We start from the raw sequence: 19,854 nt of genomic DNA on the forward strand, positions 1-19,854 counted from the left end.
CAGCCTCCGCGTACCTCTGCTAGTCCATGTGTTTTGTCTTATAAGTTGGTTTGATCATTTTCTCTGGTTGTTGGCTTGGCTTCTCAACTTGAGAACTACTTGGCTAGTGATTGCTTTGATTTTCTCAACTTTCATAACCTTGATATTCTCTGGCCAGGAAATTTGAAGGGTCTAGAATTATAACATAAAGCTTGTCATTGGTATGAAGAACCTTATTTGTTTTGGATTTGCATCGGGTATCTTCATGAAAAAGATTAAAGCACTCCCTGTTGAAAAAAGACTTATAAATTTCAAAGGCTAAATTCCGAAACCTCTAGATAAGAGTGGAAGAGTCACTACATCCATCGGTAGTCTTAGTAATATATTTTACCCATTTGCTGCTGAACTTTTTCATGTGGCGAATTGCGTAGTCTATTAACTGGATAATAATAAAACTGACCACCTTATACTACCACAACATTAAGCTTGCATTTGGATATGCGAAATGAAATTATGATTTCAAATCAACTTTTGGACATGTAATTTGGAATCATATTTTGAAATCATAACATGAGAAGAGTACATGTATTCAATAATTGGATTGAATTTACATTAACGTCTTGATACATCACGTAAAGTGATGTATCCGATTGATACATCGGGTGCAATGATGTATTAGAGAATAAGAGAGTAGAATTTTTTTAATTTTTTTAAATGGTAGAAAATTTCAAAGAATATGATAAAATAAGTTGTGTACTTAGATAGTTTTTTTTTTGCTGTTGAAGAAGGCCTTTATGATGTGCTAACAGAAGATACTGAAGTGAGGTGTGGGCCTACGTGTTGTCTTAACAGCAGACTAAGAGCCCAATTTCAATACTCTCTCGTGTGCATCGAGATACGCGTGTGGAAGAGTAAGTTGCATTCAATAGTTCTACTTCGGCCTACCATTCCCCTCCCAAGTCCATGGACGAAAACATTTGAGGGTTTATCGAAAACAATCTTCTTATTTTCATAAAGTAGGAGTAACGTTGTGTATACACTTATAGGATTACATTGGATATATTTTTCATGGATAGATCTAGAGGGTTGATTACGAGCTTATGTCAGTTTTTATATAAATCATGTATATATATTAAGAAATTCACTAAACACATATAAAATTTGACTGTGAATTCAATTATTATTAAAATATTAATTTGAAATCGCTTTAAAAATTCATAAACTTTAAATTCTGAATCAACATCTGATCAAGTCTCATATTGTGATTTCAGTTAAAATAAGAAGAGTACATGTATTCAATAATTGGATCGAATTTACATTATTGTATGGACTAAATAAACAAGCCATACGGAAATTTTGATAAAAAAAGGAAGATGTAAATAGATCGACAAAACAGCCAAATTATTTCCTCTCCCCTCATACTCCAAGCCTCGAATATTTTTTGCGCTTCAAGTTCACCCTCATTATTTTATTTTGGTTAAATTCGATAATTGGAAAATCTCTAGGGTCAATTAAATTAATAATGAACCATGAGTTCATCCCTCTATCCTTCTCAAATTAAATACCAGACTTTTAAAAGGATTCAAAGAATCTCGTGACGTGCATTACCCATACATCACGAGTTGCACTCTCATCACGGACTTAAAGCCCTGGCCAAGTTCACCCAAAATATCAAAAGATGATGGATGGAGAAATATTAACATGAAAGGCAGTGCATATATTAAAACATCACAGTATTAGCTTTTACATCAGAATAGAAGTTAACTAGGCTCTACTATCAGTACTAGTTAAGCAGAAGGGTTAACACTAACAGCTAATAGGATCTTCAGCAAAGTCTAGCGATTAGTGCAGGTAAGTCGCCTGATAGTGGTAACCATTTCCGAAGAAGTTACCATGTCCGGGAGGAAGGTTGTAGGCAGTACCAAGGAATGATGGAACATGGGTGTCAGTTGGTCCAGGGTAAGCATATGGTCGATCATATATGTACTGTGGGTACCTATCTGTCATTCTGCTAGCATAGAAGTTCTTGTCAGGGGCAATGTTAGTGACTCGAGCTCCATTTGCTATGCAATTGGCACGAGGTCTCTTGGGTTGAGGTTTGGCAACTTCAGTTGCTCTTTTCTTGTCTGCCTTTTCTTTCTCCAGCTGGAGAACCCTTTTCTGGAGAGGATCCATGGGGTATTGCGCCTCTAGTTTATGGTCCTCGATGCACTTTATCACAGCCTTCAGTGCAGTCAGCTGCTTCTCGTTGACATCATTCTGGAACAAAGATGATACTTGATTGATGGTATGTAATGAAAAAAAGTTGCTTTAAAAAAGAAAATTCTGATTAAGATGTAATAATTAGCAAAGAGCATCGACTGCATAACTCCGGCTGAGCAGCACTTGTTCTCCCGACCCAAGGGAACTAGAGAAGAAAGGGATTCTTGTACCGAGACCATGATATTACAGTGAAAACTTGTACAAAGTAATATGGACAAAAGAAAAAGGGCACCTCGGTGCAGTAAGCATCCATGTTAGCAGGGTCCAGGGAAGAGATGCACTCCGAGAGGTGTGATGTAAACAGCCTACCGTAATGCAGTGTAAGCATTAGTGGCTGCTTCCACAGCTCAAACCCGTGACCTATAGGCTATACGTCACACGAAGACAACTTTACCGTTGCTCCAAGGCTCCCCTTCCCATACGGACAAAATAGTGAATTTCAAAATATACCAAGGCAGAGTACCAACCTGTGCAGTAGTAGGTGATGCATTTCCAGATTTGACAGGTGAAGATACTTTGCTTGCTTCATTCAAGTAGGATTTTAGTAGTGAAACGGGTGAAAACTTGTCGGTCAGCTCAAATGCAAAAGCTAGATTAACAGCATCTATATGCCTTCCATTATTAACCAACACATCAATAACACCTGTAGAAATGCAAACACAGAAACCAAATAAATGTTTTAAAAATCTGAAGTATGTGAGCCAACTTGACCTCCTAGACCCATATCAATAGATGACAGGAAATACTGTTCCACTTTAGTTAAAGGCTAAAAATAGACATACTCACATGTCAACACTAAAACCTATGTGCTGTATTCTTGGGAAATATGAACAGGGAGAGGAACATAGCTTATGTATTTCGGTTCTGTCAAAAGACATGTATTTCATCGAAAATATAAGCATATAAAAACCTCTAGCCATCGACTCAAGTATTTCTGAAAACCAACCTGGCATTCTCTCAGACAATCCAAGGGAACGGCAGAGATCTGCTGTTTGGCGACGACGTGAAACCATGGGAATTAGCTTGTACAAGTCTTCCTGGTTAAAGTTGGAGTTAATACCAAAAGTAGCTAGAAGCTGTAAGAATGCATGAGCCTCCAAGGAGTTCCCATTATTTGCATCAATGTCAAGCTCATCTAACTTTGGTTTCCACTTCTCAGCAATTGCATTCGCATGTCCCTTTACACTTGTTGATATTAAACTTGAAATACAATCCAATTCCAGGGTTGCTAATAAAATGCTGAGGCATTCCATTAGCATAATACAAGTACGGCGAAGACCTAAAAGATTTGCATCTTTTTTAGCATCTGAAATTGACACTTCTGAAGGGTAAAAACCCTTGAGTGAGTCCAGCACCAAATAGGCAGGATCAACAGCAGTTCTTAAAGCAGATGGAATTTCCTCCCTTACAGCAGCCAGGTTCTTGCGGTTGTCAGATATGAATTTGTGGAGGCCTTCTGAGTCCATATCTTGGCATAATTTAACTAAATCTGGATAACATTTGACTTCCACAACACCATTCTTGAAAGGCTTCATATTGTCCTCTGTATTCTCAAGTGGTATGAAATCAAGGGGCTTTGCATCAAACATAAACGACTCACCTTGCACCTCATGAGTAGCACCAGTAGGTTCCACGCAATTAGGCTTCGTATGTTTCTCCATAGCAATAGTAATGGCAGAAACTGCTGCATCTCTTTTCTCTTGGAGGCTCTCAAGTGAAGCTTTCTCGCTAGAGATAACAGCAGCTTGACGATTCTCCAATATCTTTTTAGATTGAACTATTTTTGTTTCAAACTCCTTCTCTTGGTCTTCCAATTCGGTGAAGCGCCTCTTCAAGGACTTTTCAAGCCCATGAAAGTGCTCTTCGAGTTGCTTCCATTTCAGGTTTAGAGTAACAGCACGATGACTTTCCAACTCAGCAAATGCTTTCTGTAGCTGCTGTATCTTAGAGGTTGTGGAGTCCATCAGTGTTGCAACTGATTGTGTATCTTCCATGGTAAAAAATCCTAAAAGATTTTGAGAGATGAAACGCGAGAAAAAGCTTTCAGTACTGTTAACTAAAACAACTCCATTTTTGTTAATTTCAAAACATTTACATTTTGAATTGTAATGTCTAGACAAATTGTTAAAAGAAATCATTATACAAACCCATACCTACCAATAAAAACTCAAAAGATAAACCTGACTAAGATTTGAGGTTAGAATCTCATAATACAAGTTCATGTTCTAATATATCAGAACCAGCCCTTCTTATCTTATTTTCTTTTGGGATTTTAGTATTTCAGAGTCAAGTCACAGATGCTCCTTAACTAAACTCCACTTCTTCATCATGGCCAATGGAACATCTTCCCATGACAAAGCATCTACTACTCTTTTTCAACAACATCGTTAGAAATAAGGCAAGATTTGCTTATAACCAACAGGAACACACCTCATAATACACAGAGAAGGAAAAGGAAAGAAAATATCCAAAATAGCCTTATGATAAAGTACCTACTACTCTCTAATTCTCATGAATAACCTTACATGAAAACGACAAGTTCAAAATACGCTGTTAATGTGCCAAAACAAGATCACTCATACACTAACATACAAGTCTTCAACCAAACAATGAGAACATACCCATTGTAATCCCACAAGTGGGATACGGGGAAATAGGAACTAGGATGTACGCACAGGGGCGGAGCTAGTAGCCCGCATGCGGATATGGTCGAACCCAGTAAATTTTGCTCAAACAGTGTATTTGTGTTAGTAAATTCGTTAAATATGTACAAATATTCCCAATTACTATCCCTTAAAATCGTCCTTATAAAATTCAAAACTCATTAGGTTGAAATCCTAGCCTCTGTAGTCTGTACGCACACCTTACACCTACATTTGTCGGAACATGCAAGTCTTCAACCAGACAGGAAAAGAAAAAAAATTAACAAACAAGGAAAAAAACACAGAAGTTAACATGAAGCACACAGCAAATTACTAAACCACACAGAGCTAACAAGAGCCTTACACACCAGTGAAATATCTCACTCTAATATCTCAAGGACCTAACTAAACGGCAAACAAAGATATTCAGATCGCAAACAGAATTAAGCTAAACAAAAACAAAAATATCAAATTAACATGTAAAAAGCTCTTACACTAGCTAATGGAGCTCTATTGAGCTCCAAATTTCCACAAATTTTGTAAATTACAGCAAAAAAAGGGGGGGAAATGGGGGAAAATACTTGATCTGAAGCTACTGAGTGACCTAAAACCAGAAAGAAAATGATAATAGAAGATGAGAGGTAAGAGCTTACGAGATCAACGGCGGAAAATGAAGTGTCGGCGGCGAATTTCGCCGGAGAAATTAGAGCATTTTCTGGAGGCGAGGGTTTTATCGTTAAAGAGAGAAAAAGAGGAAAGTAAGAGATAGAATGTTGACTGCTATTTTACGACAGCTTCTGACATACACACATTGGAGCAGCCTTTTTTTTAGGACACTCTATTTTCCTATTACTACAACTTTTTTTCGACTCAGTGTCTGATATTCATAATAAAGCTCAACTAAATTTGAATGTGTGTGAGAATTCGATAATAAATATATAGTCACACTAGAATTCGTTTGGTCAAGAGAATTTTATTTTTTATTTTATATGATGTAATACAAATCAGTTTGAATATATTTTACTAAATTTTTATATGAAATGTGTATATTTATTTATTCAATTTTATACGAATTTAAATGTCTATTTGTGCACACTTAAAAGTTGGAAGGCACAGATGTAAGTTGAGGTTAAATTAAAGAGCATGTTTATGTATTATGCCTTTACACAGTATTATTTATGTTTAATGATGTTCTAAAATATTTAGCTTAAGTTTGGACATGCAATATGTATTCATGAGTTAAATTAACGTTTGGACATACGATTTGTGATCATGATTTCAAAATTTTCAAATAAATGCAATAAATGTAAAACTTAACTCATAAGTTTATATTTTAAAAAAAATACTATCATTTTAAATTTTGTAAAAAAAAATACGCATGCTCACCATGAAGATTTTTTGTGTCATGTGAAAGAATTATATTAAAAAAAAAAGTAGTTACTACCATTAAAAGGAACATAAAAATATGTGATCTATCACTGTACCGCTTTAGGATATTTTGATATTTTGTTTATATATTATGATTTATTCATTTGATAAAATTGTTTACGAATTTGAAATTTTTTTGATATCTTTCACAACTTGTGGGATATTCATATTTATGGGGGGAAATACAGCTTAAGAAATCTAAATTTTTGTCTCCAAAATGGATGTGCTCTTATAATTTTAGATTCATTTGGATTTAATATTTTTTTTTTATATAATGTAAATTTATTTATAAAAATTAATTAAAATTATAATAAATAGAAATTTATAATTTTAAATATATAAATATTTAATGCTAAAATCTTAAAAAATTAAATTCATAATATTTAAATCTTAAATTTGTAAATCCAAACAATTCGATAATTTTGTTATTACAAAACCAAGGCAATATAATGGAATTGCTTTCCATGGGCCAAACAGAATTTAAAATTCGAATCCAAGAATCTTCATTTGATTGCCAAACATTATCCACATACTGTTTTTTCTTCTCTTTTCTTACAATTATTGGATGAATAATGCAAATCACCTTTTTTTCTTTTTCTTTTTTCATGAAGGAATTATATTGTACATCCTAATATTTTGTAAACATTTTTCATATTACTATCAATTTTTAACACGTGATAGTGTAATCTGAACTTTTTAATAATAATTAAAAATAAAATCAGAATTTTAATTTTATGAATTTTAAATTTTAGGATGATGACTTCAAATAATGATAAGTGGATTCTAAATTTACTCTCTCTAGTATATATTAATTGAATTGTTTCATAATTCAAAATAAGTGCATTGTTCAAATTTAAGATAAATATTTGATTTTTTTTTTCCTTCATTTAAATTTTTTTAGGCGATAAGTTCAAGATAGTTAATTGCTTATATTTATGATTTACTTTGTGAATCATTTCTATTTTCAAGAATAATTTGTGAATAACTAAATGGGCAAAAGTGTAAAATGGTGTTCAATTTATGTCGTAATTTTTTTTCTTAATGGTTGTTCCTTATTTTACAAATTCATTTAATATAGACTAAAGAGAGTAATATTTGTACATATCTGATGAAATAATTGATATAAATATACTATATGAGCAAAATATATCAGGTTCGACCGAATTTGTATGAGGGTGTCACGATCCAAATTCACAAGCCCGTGATGACACATATGTTCCCAACTGATAGGTAAGCCAATCCAAACATTCTCATCAATTCAGTAAAATTCATAAGGTAAGGAGACATGCGACAAGTGGAATATCCAACACACTAAATCTGTCATAAGTATGAAATTCGAAAAGCTAAAATACCACCCAAGATTTGGTGTCATAAGTACAAGAGCTTCTAAAATAGGATTCAAATATAAAACTAAAATGACTAGTTTAGACGTAATAAATATTCTGTCTGAATACTAAAATAACATAATAAATGAAACATAGAGGGAGGTGTGGACCGCGAAACAGCCAAACAGCTCACCACAACTCCAAGATAACCCAAGCTCGAACTCAAAAAGCTCCACGAGATACACTCGTATTCGCAATCAAATTTGAACCACAAAAAAGTACAACAAGTGTAGTATGAATAAGAAACTACGTGTACCCAGTATGTCTCATTGACCGACAATGAAGAAGTAGTGACAAGGAGTATATATAAAATTCTTCCTCAAATTTTATAATTCTACATTACACTTATCAATCAAGTCTCACCAAAATAAGGGTAATCAAACATCACAAAATATTTAACACATAATCAAGTAAAAATGAAGAAGATAATGAGATGCAATGCAACACTATGAGATGATATGCCTCAAATACCAAGTAACACAACCGTATATACACAACACTTCTCGAAATATACTTCGAGAGTTTGTGACCCATGGGGGACTCGCGAGATTCATATACCGACACAGACGATCTCCAGGTGTCTGTGCAGACGATCTAAACGCACTATCATAAAATCAACCATCCCCAGCACGAACGATCTCCACGTGCCCAACTTATAACCATAGAATGCTCTTTCACGAATGATTTTTCTTCTGTCAAACCTTTACTCATACTCAATCTCATGTCAATGCATGTGCACAATATAATTTCGACAACATAGGAGATAATGATGCATCTCAATAAATCAAATATCAGTATGACATGTAATCACCTCAACTATCACAATTATACAGGTTCAAATAAGAAGCACAATCACACAAAATAAATCAATCAATAATACATCAACTAATGCCCATATGCTTTGGCATTCTCAAATTACAATCCTTCATTCTATAGTAATAAACTTTCCTTTATAACACTGGTACTCGTATCAATGCCCGTCATACCATTGATACGAAACCCCCATCTTTCGCCCTTAACCGTTATCTATTTTAATTTTTAATCTTTAATTAGAAAAACGTCCTTCAACGAAGTTTAAAAGTCTTAACATACCTCAATGCCGAACACATGCCACAAATTCTTAAGATTTTCCGCTTTCTTTTCGCAAGGCCTCAGAACATTTCAAATTTATCAAAAATGCATTATTCATAAGTATGAATTGGTATACACCCATATTACTATATGTCTAGCCTAGACCCAAAAACTCATCCCAAATCTATAATTACTAAGTCTCAAGCCTAGTGTTAAGTCTAAATCCTTCCAATATCATAAATATGATGATATTCATATAATAAAATACACCTAACATTAAATTGCCAATCTTAATATACCAAAATTAAATCATAAAATGATAATAATAAGAAAAATACACCAAATTATGAACTCTTCACAGAACCACAATCTAATAACCTCACATTCCTACGCCCTATATCCCTGTATAAATCCTTAATCCTATTCATTACCCCTTCATATCACATCACATTAATTGTCTATTACAAAAAGTACACAAAATGAAAGCTTACGTATACCAGCAGTCATTCCAATTCCAAAAGAAAAACTTTTCTTCCTTCTTTCTGTTCAACCTAATGATAACAACTTTAATTCTTTTTTTTTTCAATCTTTCTACCATACATTAATAACAATAATATGCTATGTTCCTATATAAAATTTGCACGGAATCTTACCTGTTCACTCGACTTTCTCTTCTTTTTTTTTCTTCCGCTGCAGTGAGTCAAAGAATATCGCATGTCCTTTTTTTTCTTGCTTCTTTCACTTTACAGATTATAAAAATACTACTCCTATTTTATCCAACCTAATTATTTGGACTTAAGTAGTAGTGGGTATGACCCACTTCTAATTTAACAATAATTATTGTCTTTCATTAATAAATAAATTATTAAAATAATAAATTACCACATAAATTAATTATTTAAAAGAATATCCTTTAACTAAATAACGATAGTTTAACGAATAGTTCAAAATTCTTATTTAAAATTTTACGGGAAGAGTCAAAATAGTTTCAGTGCTCAAAATGACCTAATGAGTTGTTACATCATCTACCACTTAAACAAACATTCGTCCTCAAACGGTTAAGGATTAGGAAGTATCTGAACGCTCAAAAAGTTGAGGATATCTGATCCTCATATCTGACTCAGTCTCCCAGGTAGCTTCTTCCACCGGACGATGCTTCTATTGAACCTTTACTGAAGCAATATCTTTCGACCTCAACCTTCGAATTTGTCTATCCAATATTTTTACTAGCTCCTCCTCAAAGGTCAAATTTTGATCAAGTAACACCGAGTCCCATTGAATTATATGAGCACCATCCTGATGATACTTCTTTAACATTGAAATATGAAATATAGGGTGAACACCAGACAACCTAGGTGGCAAGGCTAACTAGTAAGCAACCTCACCAAAATGCTCAATAATCTCGAAAGGACCAATATATCTCGGGCTCAACTTGCCCTTCTTCCCAAACCTCATCACACCCTTTATGGGTGAAACCTTCAATAGAATCCGCTCTCCAACCATGAACTCCAAATCATGAACCTTTCGATCTACATAACTCGTTTGCTTACTTTGAGCCATATGAAGTGTAACACCCCAATTTTCTTTTTATGGTTTTTCTAAAGGATTGTCAGGTGATCCACGTTATCTATAAAGTTTTACGTAAGCTATTGATTGGGATACCTTACATAACAAAGCTACTTGAGTAAACATCGAGCTTAGGTAGCAAGAATTATATAGGTTCTTAAAGTGAGACGAGATTACAAACCCACAAAAGAAGGAAAAAAAGGCGTAGCACCTACCTGAAATAAGTAGGTGATGCACCTACTTGGACCAAGTAGGTGATACATCTACTTGGGGTGGACCCCACGCTGCCACGTGGCAGCTTTAGATTGGGCGCATGGATGAGGTGGCGCCCTAGGAGCTGGATATGTGTCACCCCTAGGGGCTTCCATGTCACGCCCCGGGAGGGTACCCTAGACGTAACCGGCACTCAGAAACCATTTCTGGCTCCCAAGCGAACCACATAGCCTGATCAGACATCCGTTCATCTATTTAATCAGCGGAAGACTTAAAATAAAGAGAATATTAGGCGGGCAACTCAAATCATCAATCTAACTCAAAGAATAAAGGCCATGGGCCTACAAATCAACTCTGATATTTGTCATTAAAAATAGTTTGACAAGAATAATTCTAGAAAAGAAATACTCAATCAACCCATCACTATCTAGTTTATGAAGCCTCTATCACTACTATCTAATTGGTGCCAATGACATGTTCATGGCTACCTCAAATCAAAATGAAAAGGGCTAAACTCAAAGCAAGAATAACATAAGCAGTGTCCTCCGAATGTAGGGGATGACTCACCAATACGCTGAGTGTGAATAAATCCCCAATGATGCTTCTATTGACGATCTCTTAAGCCTGTCTCTGCATCATGAAATGATGCAGGTCCAAATGGACGTCAGTACATGGAATGTACGAGTATGTAATATGGCAGAATGAAACATACCTCAAGGAAGAATAACATCGGCTCAAATATCTCAAATCAAAAAGATAAGAGAGACTCAATCAAAGTATCATAAGTCTAAAGTAAGGGTACATTCTTAGACAAAGGCCAATCACACACCATACAATCCAATCCAATCCAATCATATACCCTTCAACTCAACATTCAACTCAATAATCAAATCCAATCTAATCACATACCATTCTATTCAATCCAATCACAATTCATCTAACCCGATCCGATCGTATAAAATTAACTCAACAATCAACTCAAAGGACTCAACTCAATAAATATACAAATTAAATTATGCAATATTTTATAATTTAACTCAATCATCTACAATCACAATCAAACCAATCATATCAAGCACAATCCATTCAATTGGGAGTTTCTCTAACCGACAACCATCACCATATGAGCGAGTGATAGTACAATAAGTCGACGTTGTTGCCGCGTTCGTTCATACTTTGCCAGGGTATGAATGAATCAACCAATCATGAATCTAATCAAACCAAGTCCTATCATGTTAGGACAATAATTTGGGAAACATCTGACTTTAACGGTTCGATCCTCTCCTACATTTGACAACGTAGTTTATTAGTTCAAGTATGGACTATACTCTTACCCAATTCGGTGCTCGATACTTCTCCCAAGACTCAATATGCTCATATCTATCAAGTGAGTAAGATACTCCAAATACTCATTTAGTCTCATTGGACTCTTTTCAAAACTCAACTCAAATCTGGCCTTATTAGACCCTTTTTCAAATCGACTCATCTTAATCATCAAACTCTTCTCTTTAAAATTTATACAATCTCAACTAAATCTCAAAGATTGACATTTTAAAGTAAAAAAAATGCTCAAATCATTTATACTCCAAATACTCATGTTCAAAAATAATTAAAAGACTTTTCAAACTCAACTCATGCTTAAACTCTTTTTAAATCATAGATAAAAATAATCATTCTTTAAAACTCAAAATAGTGTATAAATAATTTATGCAAAAATGCTCACAAGCATTTATTTAAAACTCCTTCTCAAGAGATCATTTATTTTCAAAATGCTCATAAAAATCCAATCAACCAAATTATGCAAATCACATATCACATAATCACATTAGACTCTAATCCATTTCGTCACACAACCTCCTCGTCAACATAATCTCTTCATCAATCATTCTACATATATTAAATAATCACCATTCACATCATCATTCACACCATCATCAAAACATCATCATTCACATCATTATCAACCTCATCATCCACATCATTATCAATTATTATCATCACCTCATTGTCAAATATCATCATCATATATACACAAAATAATCCATCTCAACCTCAAGACATTTATGATAAGAAATCTCATCTTAGGTTCATGTGAATGAAACATGAATCCATACTTTCAACAAAATTCAACTCAAGAATATCGTCAATATCTATAAATCTATATACAAAGATACATTTGTAATCAATAATATGAAAGTTGACTATTTAAGAATCAAGTCATGAAATCATCCATCAATTTCCAATACACAAAAAGAATATTCTAGAGTTTAGGAAAGATTTCAAGAAAATCATCCTAAAAGGTTCACATCTTTCACAACTCCTATCCAACACATACATGGGCATATGGAAGAACTCAATCCATATTTTTAGGTTAGCCTTACATACCTTGCTTGAAGACTTTGAAGAAACCTTGATGTTAGGTCTTCAATGGAAGGCTTGTATCCTTGAAACTCTTGAAGGTACCTTTTGTTGGAGAAGGATTTGGAGAAGAAGAAGAAGAAGAAGAGAGGGAAAATACTAGGCCTTTTATAGAGAGAGAGAGAGAGGTACTGAAAAATGGTCCCAAAAATGTCCAAGGATAGTGTATATATAATTTGGAGAAATACCCAAATTGCCCTTTCTCAAAAATTCGGAAAACAGGCTAAAACTCTCCTGGCGCGATAGTGGCGCATTGCGCCACTGCGGCGCCAAGTCAAATTTAGGCTTAAAACCTGCACATCTGATAGTGGCGCATCGCGCCAAGAACCAAACTACTGAGGCTGTTTTGTGGTGCGATAGTGGCGCGTCGCGCCCTTATAGCGCCAAGCCCATATTTTCTAGGTTCTGGAAAATAGGCTTAAAAACCCTTCACATCTCCTAGTGGCGCACCGCTCCAGGGAACAAACTACTAAGGCTTGTTCCTGGCGCGATAGTGGCGCATCGCGCCACTGTGGCGCCAAGCCCAGGTTTCTTGCAGTCACAGCTCAGGCCTGAAATTCCTGCAGTACCCGTCCATCTTAGGATCGTCATATATTTTGACTCCGAACTCCAAAAATTACACTCTTAATGGCTTTGGAAAGAAGACTCGATGACCTTTAATTTAATAGGTCGTGGGCCACCCAGATCATCATATTTCAAATGATATGGTCGTTAGAAGTCGACCCTTATACAAACTCCTTCGACAACTTACCCAAGACGAATTCTTTTGGACTTAGGTTGGTTCTAAGGATCACTTATGACCCCACATCACCTCTAACACTCTTTAATTACTTAGGAACTCATCCTAACTCTTGCACACACTTTACAATAATTGAGTTTGACCCTACACGAATACAAGAAAGGTCCGAATTTTAGGGAATTATTTTTGGGGGGTGTTACATTCCACGTGTCACACTTCAAGGGAGAATATATATACATGTAAAGTGATGACTAATTCTTGATAAGTCATATTTTGCAATTAGAAAGTGAGAGAAAAGAAGAGAGAAACTTAGAGAAAAAAGAGAGGCAGCCACGGATTTGGCTTGAAGCGAGGTAAGTCCTCCAATTTTGTTCTATAAATTAATTATCTAAGGTATCCTTCGGTTAAGTAACGGTGTTTAACAACATAAAATTTATAGTTGGGGTAGCGAGGAGGTTCTTGTTCTTTGTAGAAAACCCATTTTTGGATATGACTATCGTTAGTAATATTAGTATAACTCCTTATGTAAAGCTTCTTTTTGAGTGATTCAAGATATTTTGGAAATATATTTCATAGGGATATAACTTTTATTTAGTCTCAGAAGTCTATTTTTTCTTTTAGATGCTCGAAAAAGGGTGATGAAGTATAGGAGAGGTGCTGCCCAAATTTTGTTTTGGAAATACTACATGGACAGTTGTTGGTATTTTGGGCATATCTTTTTGTACAGAATTACTGTAGGGGTGATTCGAAATTATATGCGACCCTAATACACATGTCTATAACTTTCATTGAGGCTACAAAACCTATTTCCCTCATTTACTCCTTCGAAACTGAGCAACAATACAAGACAGTAAGTTGTCCAAAATTCCGATTTGAATAGTTTGGGCTGATTTTTATTAATTTCATATTTAGTTTCGATATTATGAGACTCTTAAACTTAAGTAAATATTTGATTGTGTATTTCAGGTGTATATGTGGTTATGGAACTATTTGATGAAGTGGATTTTGGTTGGTCTATGGCGGAGAGAGATTGAGCTCCTTGAGTTGTGGTAGAACCTGTTGTATACTAAAACGCCAAGGTTTATGTATAAACTTGAACTTAAAATATTTTATTTTCTGAAATTTGAAGTATTTTGATGGGTTGTTTCCTTTCTTCTGGTTTTGTATTTTGATATGACTATTATCTCAAGTATTGTAAAACTTTTGCTAAACCGCCCATTTATACGAATTGCTTGATCATTTTGCATTCTTGATGGGACTTTGTCCTTTTTGTTATAGTGACTTGTCATCGATATTGGCATGCTTCTCGATTCAAATGTTTCCCATCTTGAATTTGGATTTACATTTTATCTTGACGATGAAGTTTCGCCCATTCTCAAGTACAAGTGGAAAGTCACTTTCAACATGGTTCTTGATTCTCTTGATATTAGGTGACGACCCTTCATGATATAGGCTTCATTCCTTCTTGATTTTGGGGCTTCGGTCTATCTTGATATTGATTGTACTTAGTGTGAAGGCATGACGTACCTATTGGGCAAAATTGATTATTTGGCAACTCTTTCGAATTGAATTATAAGTTTCTTGATACTTGAGCTTTCAAATATTGATATTGATTTTGAAACTCTTCAAGGTTTGTATTCGATACTTTGATATACTTGTTCACTTAGGCTTACTTTTATCTTATTGATCCACCTGCGATGAACCAGGGAGATGAAGAATTTAATGGCTCCAAACCCAAAGTGTATACACCACTAAGCTTTATGCTTAGCGATAGTTATTTTCTATCGTAGGTAATGTGCGGGATCAGATGTGAAGATGGCCATTTGGAGTAGACTTTTGGAGCACTTGTGAAGATCACATCTGCATATACACCTAGTTTTTGTAAATATTTTGGGGGACTTGTACATGATACATGTGACACTTATGTATGAAATTTTGAAGGCTTGTAAAAACAGAACTGTATTCTTGTAACTTGAACAAGGTGAATAGTTTTGCTATTTTGGAGTGTGTTTTTAACTCAAATCATGCTTGTACTGTGTTTATATATTGACTTGTCATTTTGCACAAAGGAAGATAATAGTTTTGTAATAACTGCTGGTTCGAGTTTTATGTATTTTATGGATCCGCAATGGTGTTGACTATTTATGATTTTAAAAAAATAAAAAAATTACCTTTTGTTTCGTAAGTGGCATCCTCCCAAAGGGGGCGCTACATGTGTGAAGGTGAAAGATCATTGACGTCTAATATCATCTCTGTAGTAGTGGCAAGGAAGATAGTTAGATAAGGTGGTGAAGCATATCTTACTCATATATTTAATACACGTCTGGAAGGTCCAAGCCTTAAGGATATACCCGTGGTGTGTGAATTTTCTGATGTCTTTCCTGAAAATCTTTCCGGACTGCCCCCGGAAAGGGAGGTTGAATTTCCCATAGAGGTTGTTCCTGGAACCACTCCTATCTGTATGCAAGAATTCCTTGAGAAAGGTTTTATTCGCCCGAGTATTTCTCCCTAAGGAGCTCCTGTGCTATTTGTGAAAAAGAAAGATGGGACTTTTAGGCTTTGTGTTGATTATTGGCAACTGAACAAGGTAATCATTAAGAATAAATACCCACTGCCTAGGATTGATGATTTATTTGACTAGTTAAAAGGTGCTAGTGTATTCTCAAAAATTGACTTAAGGTCTAGGTATCACCAACTGAAGGTAAGGGAACATGATGTCCCTAAAACTGCCTTTAGGACTCGATATGACCATTATAAATTTTTGGTAATGCCATTTGGGTTGACGAATGCTCCTGCGGCATTTATGGATTTGATAAATCGCGTGTTTAAGCCTTATCTTGATTAATTTGTAGTGGTTTTTATAGATGATATAATATACTCCAAGAATAATGAAGATCATGGAAAGCATCTTCGAATTGTTTTGCAAATTCTGCAAGAGAAGAAGCTTTATGCCAAGCTTTCTAAATGTGAATTTTGGCTCGATGAAGTGGACTTTCTAGGACATATTGTGTCGGCGGCCGGTGTGAAAGTAGATCCTAGTAAAATTCAAGCTATTGTTGAATGGAAACCACCTAAAAGTCCAACTAAAGTAAGGAGTTTCTTGGGTTTAGCGGGATAATATAGAAGGTTTGTCAAGGGCTTCTCCATTATAGCCTCCCCTTTAACTAAACTCTTGAGGAAGGATGTCAAGTTTGTATGGGATGACAAATGCCAGGAGAGTTTTGAGAAGCTCAAATCTTTATTAACACAAGCTCCTATACTTACTCCACCAACTGAAGGAAAGGAATATGTGATATATAGTGATGCCTCTCATCGTGGTTTGGGTTGTGTCTTGATGCAAGAAGGGAAAGAAGTTGCATATGCTTCCCAAAAATTGAAACCACATAAATTAAACTATCCTACTCATGACCTTGAGCTCGCTGCCATAGTGTTTGCCTTGAAAATTTGGAGGCATTACTTATATGGCGAAAAGTGTCACATATTTACTGATCACAAGAGTTTGAAGTACTTGGATACACAGAAAGAGTTGAATTTGAGGCAACGTAGATGGCTTGAACTCATTAAAGATTATGACTGCACAATTGATTATCATCCGGGTAAAGCCAATGTGGTAGCAGATGCGCTAAGTCATAAAGCCTTTGCTAGTTTGTCACTAAGCCACTTGCCTTTGTTTCTTAAATTAAGAGCCATGAATGTTTGTCTTACATTTAACTCTGAAGGCTCTATTTCTGTCGGTTTGCAAGTCAAACCAGTTCTACTTGAACAGGTGAAAGAAGCATAGAAGTTAGATGAGAAGCTGGTGAAATTGATCAAAGAAGCTCAAATTGGAGAAAAGCTTGATTTTAAATTAAGGGAGGATGGTGTTCTACTTTATCAAAACAGGTTATGTGTCCCTAAAGATGACCATTTGAGAAAACAAATTTTGAATAGAGCAAATACTTCACCATATGCAATGTATCCTAGAGGTACTAAAATATACCAAACCATTAAAGAACACTACTGGTGGAATAGTATGAAGAAGGACATTGTGGAGTTTACTTCTAGATGCTTAGTTTGTCAATAGATAAAGGCCGAGCATCAAGTCCCAACTGGTTTGTTACAACCCTTATCGATACTTGAGTGGAAATGGGAAAGAATAACTATGGACTTTATTTCTGAGCTTCTACGCACTCAAAGAAATCATAATGCAATTTGGGTTATAGTTGATAGGCTAACCAAAAGTGCTCATTTCTTGGCCATCAAGGTGGACTACCCACTTGAACGTCTAGCAGAATTGTATGTTTAGAAGATTGTGAGGTTACATGGAGTTCTTGTTTCTATTGTATCTGACCGAGACTGAAGGTTTACATCTAGATTCTGGACTAGATTGCAAGAAGCTTTGGGCACTAGGTTGAACTTTAGTACATCTTTTCATCCTCAGACAGATGGTCAATCTGAGAGGGTGATTCAAATCTTGGAAGATATGCTTCGAGCTTGCATTATGGAATTTGAAGGTAGTTGGGATAAACAACTAGCCTTGATAGAATTTGCTTATAATAATAGCTACCAATCAAGTATAGGATGCCTCCCTACGAAGCCTTATATGGGAGAAAGTGTAGGACTCTTCTTTGCAGGAGTGAAGTTGGTGAACGAAAACTGGTTGGTCCTAAGATTGTGCAATAAACTAAAGATAAGGTAAAAGTCATCAAGGATCGTCTAAAAATTGCTTCAGATAGACAAAAGTCTTATGCTGATCTTAAGAGGCATGAAATTGAATATCAAGTAGGAGCTAAGGTATTTTTAAAGGTTTCTCCATGGAAGAAGATTATGAGATTTGGCCAAAAAGGAAAACTTAGTCCTCGATTTATTGGACCATATGAAGTACTTGAGAGAGTTGGTCCAGTTGCATATAAATTAGCTCTTCCACCGGAGTTAGATAGAATCCATAATGTCTTCCATGTTTCTATGCTTAGAAGATATCGCTCTGATCCATCTCATGTTCTCCCTGTCGAATCCATTGAGATAAGTCCTGACTTGACATATAATGAGGAACCAATCCAAATCTTGGCCCATGAGATAAAAGAGCTTAGAAATAAGAAAGATACTTTAGTAAAAGTCCTTTGGAGGAATCAGTCTGGCAATGAAGCAACCTGGGAGAGAGAAGAGGATATGCGAATTCAGTATCCACAATTGTTTTAAGTATAAGGTAAATTTCGAGATAAAATTTCTTAAGGGGGGAGAGTTGTAACACCCCAATTTTCTTTTTATGGTTTTTCTAAAGGATTGCCAGGTGATCCACGTTATCTATAAAGTTTTACGTAAGCTATTGATTGGGATATCTTACATAACAAAGTTACTTGAGTACACGTCGAGCTTAGGTAGCAAGGATTATATAGGTTATTAAAGTGAGATGAGATTACGAACTCACGGAGGAGGGAAAAAGAGGCGTAACACCTACTTGAAACAAGTAGGTGATGCACCTACTTGAAACAAGTAGGTGATGCACCTACTTGGACCAAGTAGGTGACACACCTACTTGGGGTGGACCCCACGCTGCCACATGGCAACTTTGAATTGGGGTTGGACATATTCCACCCCTAGGGGCTGCCATATGTCACACTTCAAGGGAGCATATATATACATGTAAAGTGATGACTAATTCTTGATAAGTCATCTTTTTCAATTAGAAAATAAGAGAAAAGAAGAGAGAAACTTAGAGAAAAGAGAGAGGCAGCCACAGATTTGGCTTGAAGCGAGGTAAGTCCTCCAATTTTGTTCTGTAAATTAATTGTCTAAGGTATCCTTCGGTTAAGTAACGGTGTTTAACAACATAAAATTTATAGTTGGGGTAGCGAGGAGGTTCTTGTTTTTGGTAGCAACCCCATTTTTGGATATGACTACCGTTAGTAATATTAGTATAACTCCTTATGTAAAGCTTATTTTTTAGTGATTCAAGATGTTGTGGAAAGCTATTTCATAGGGATATAACTTTCATTTAGGCTCAGAAATCCAATGTTTCCTTTAGATGCTCAAAAAAGGGTGATAAGTATAGGGGAGATGCTGTCTAGATTTTGTTTTGAAAATCCTACATGGACAGGTGTTGGTATTTTGGGATATCTTTTTGTACAGAATTACTGTAAGGGTGATTCGAAATTATATGCGACCCTAAGAC

The 19,854-nt window shown here is 35.3% G+C and overlaps 1 protein-coding gene across 1 annotated transcript; it reads right to left on the reverse strand.

Annotated features, from left to right (window-relative positions):
- Nucleotides 1-1,675: 1,675 nt before the first annotated feature.
- LOC129899030 (FRIGIDA-like protein 3) lies at nt 1,676-5,713 on the reverse strand. Its single transcript, XM_055973779.1, has 4 exons — nt 5,537-5,713; nt 3,188-4,246; nt 2,709-2,884; nt 1,676-2,238 (listed from the first exon to the last, which is right to left on the reverse strand). The coding sequence occupies exons 2-4, from the start codon at nt 4,233-4,235 to the stop codon at nt 1,822-1,824; spliced, it is 1,641 nt and encodes a 546-aa protein (XP_055829754.1). The 5' UTR covers nt 4,236-4,246; nt 5,537-5,713; the 3' UTR covers nt 1,676-1,821.
- Between the last annotated feature and the right edge of the window lie 14,141 nt (nt 5,714-19,854).

Source organism: Solanum dulcamara, chromosome 8 (genome assembly GCF_947179165.1).
Source record: "Solanum dulcamara chromosome 8, daSolDulc1.2, whole genome shotgun sequence".
Lineage (NCBI taxonomy): Eukaryota > Viridiplantae > Streptophyta > Magnoliopsida > Solanales > Solanaceae > Solanum > Solanum dulcamara.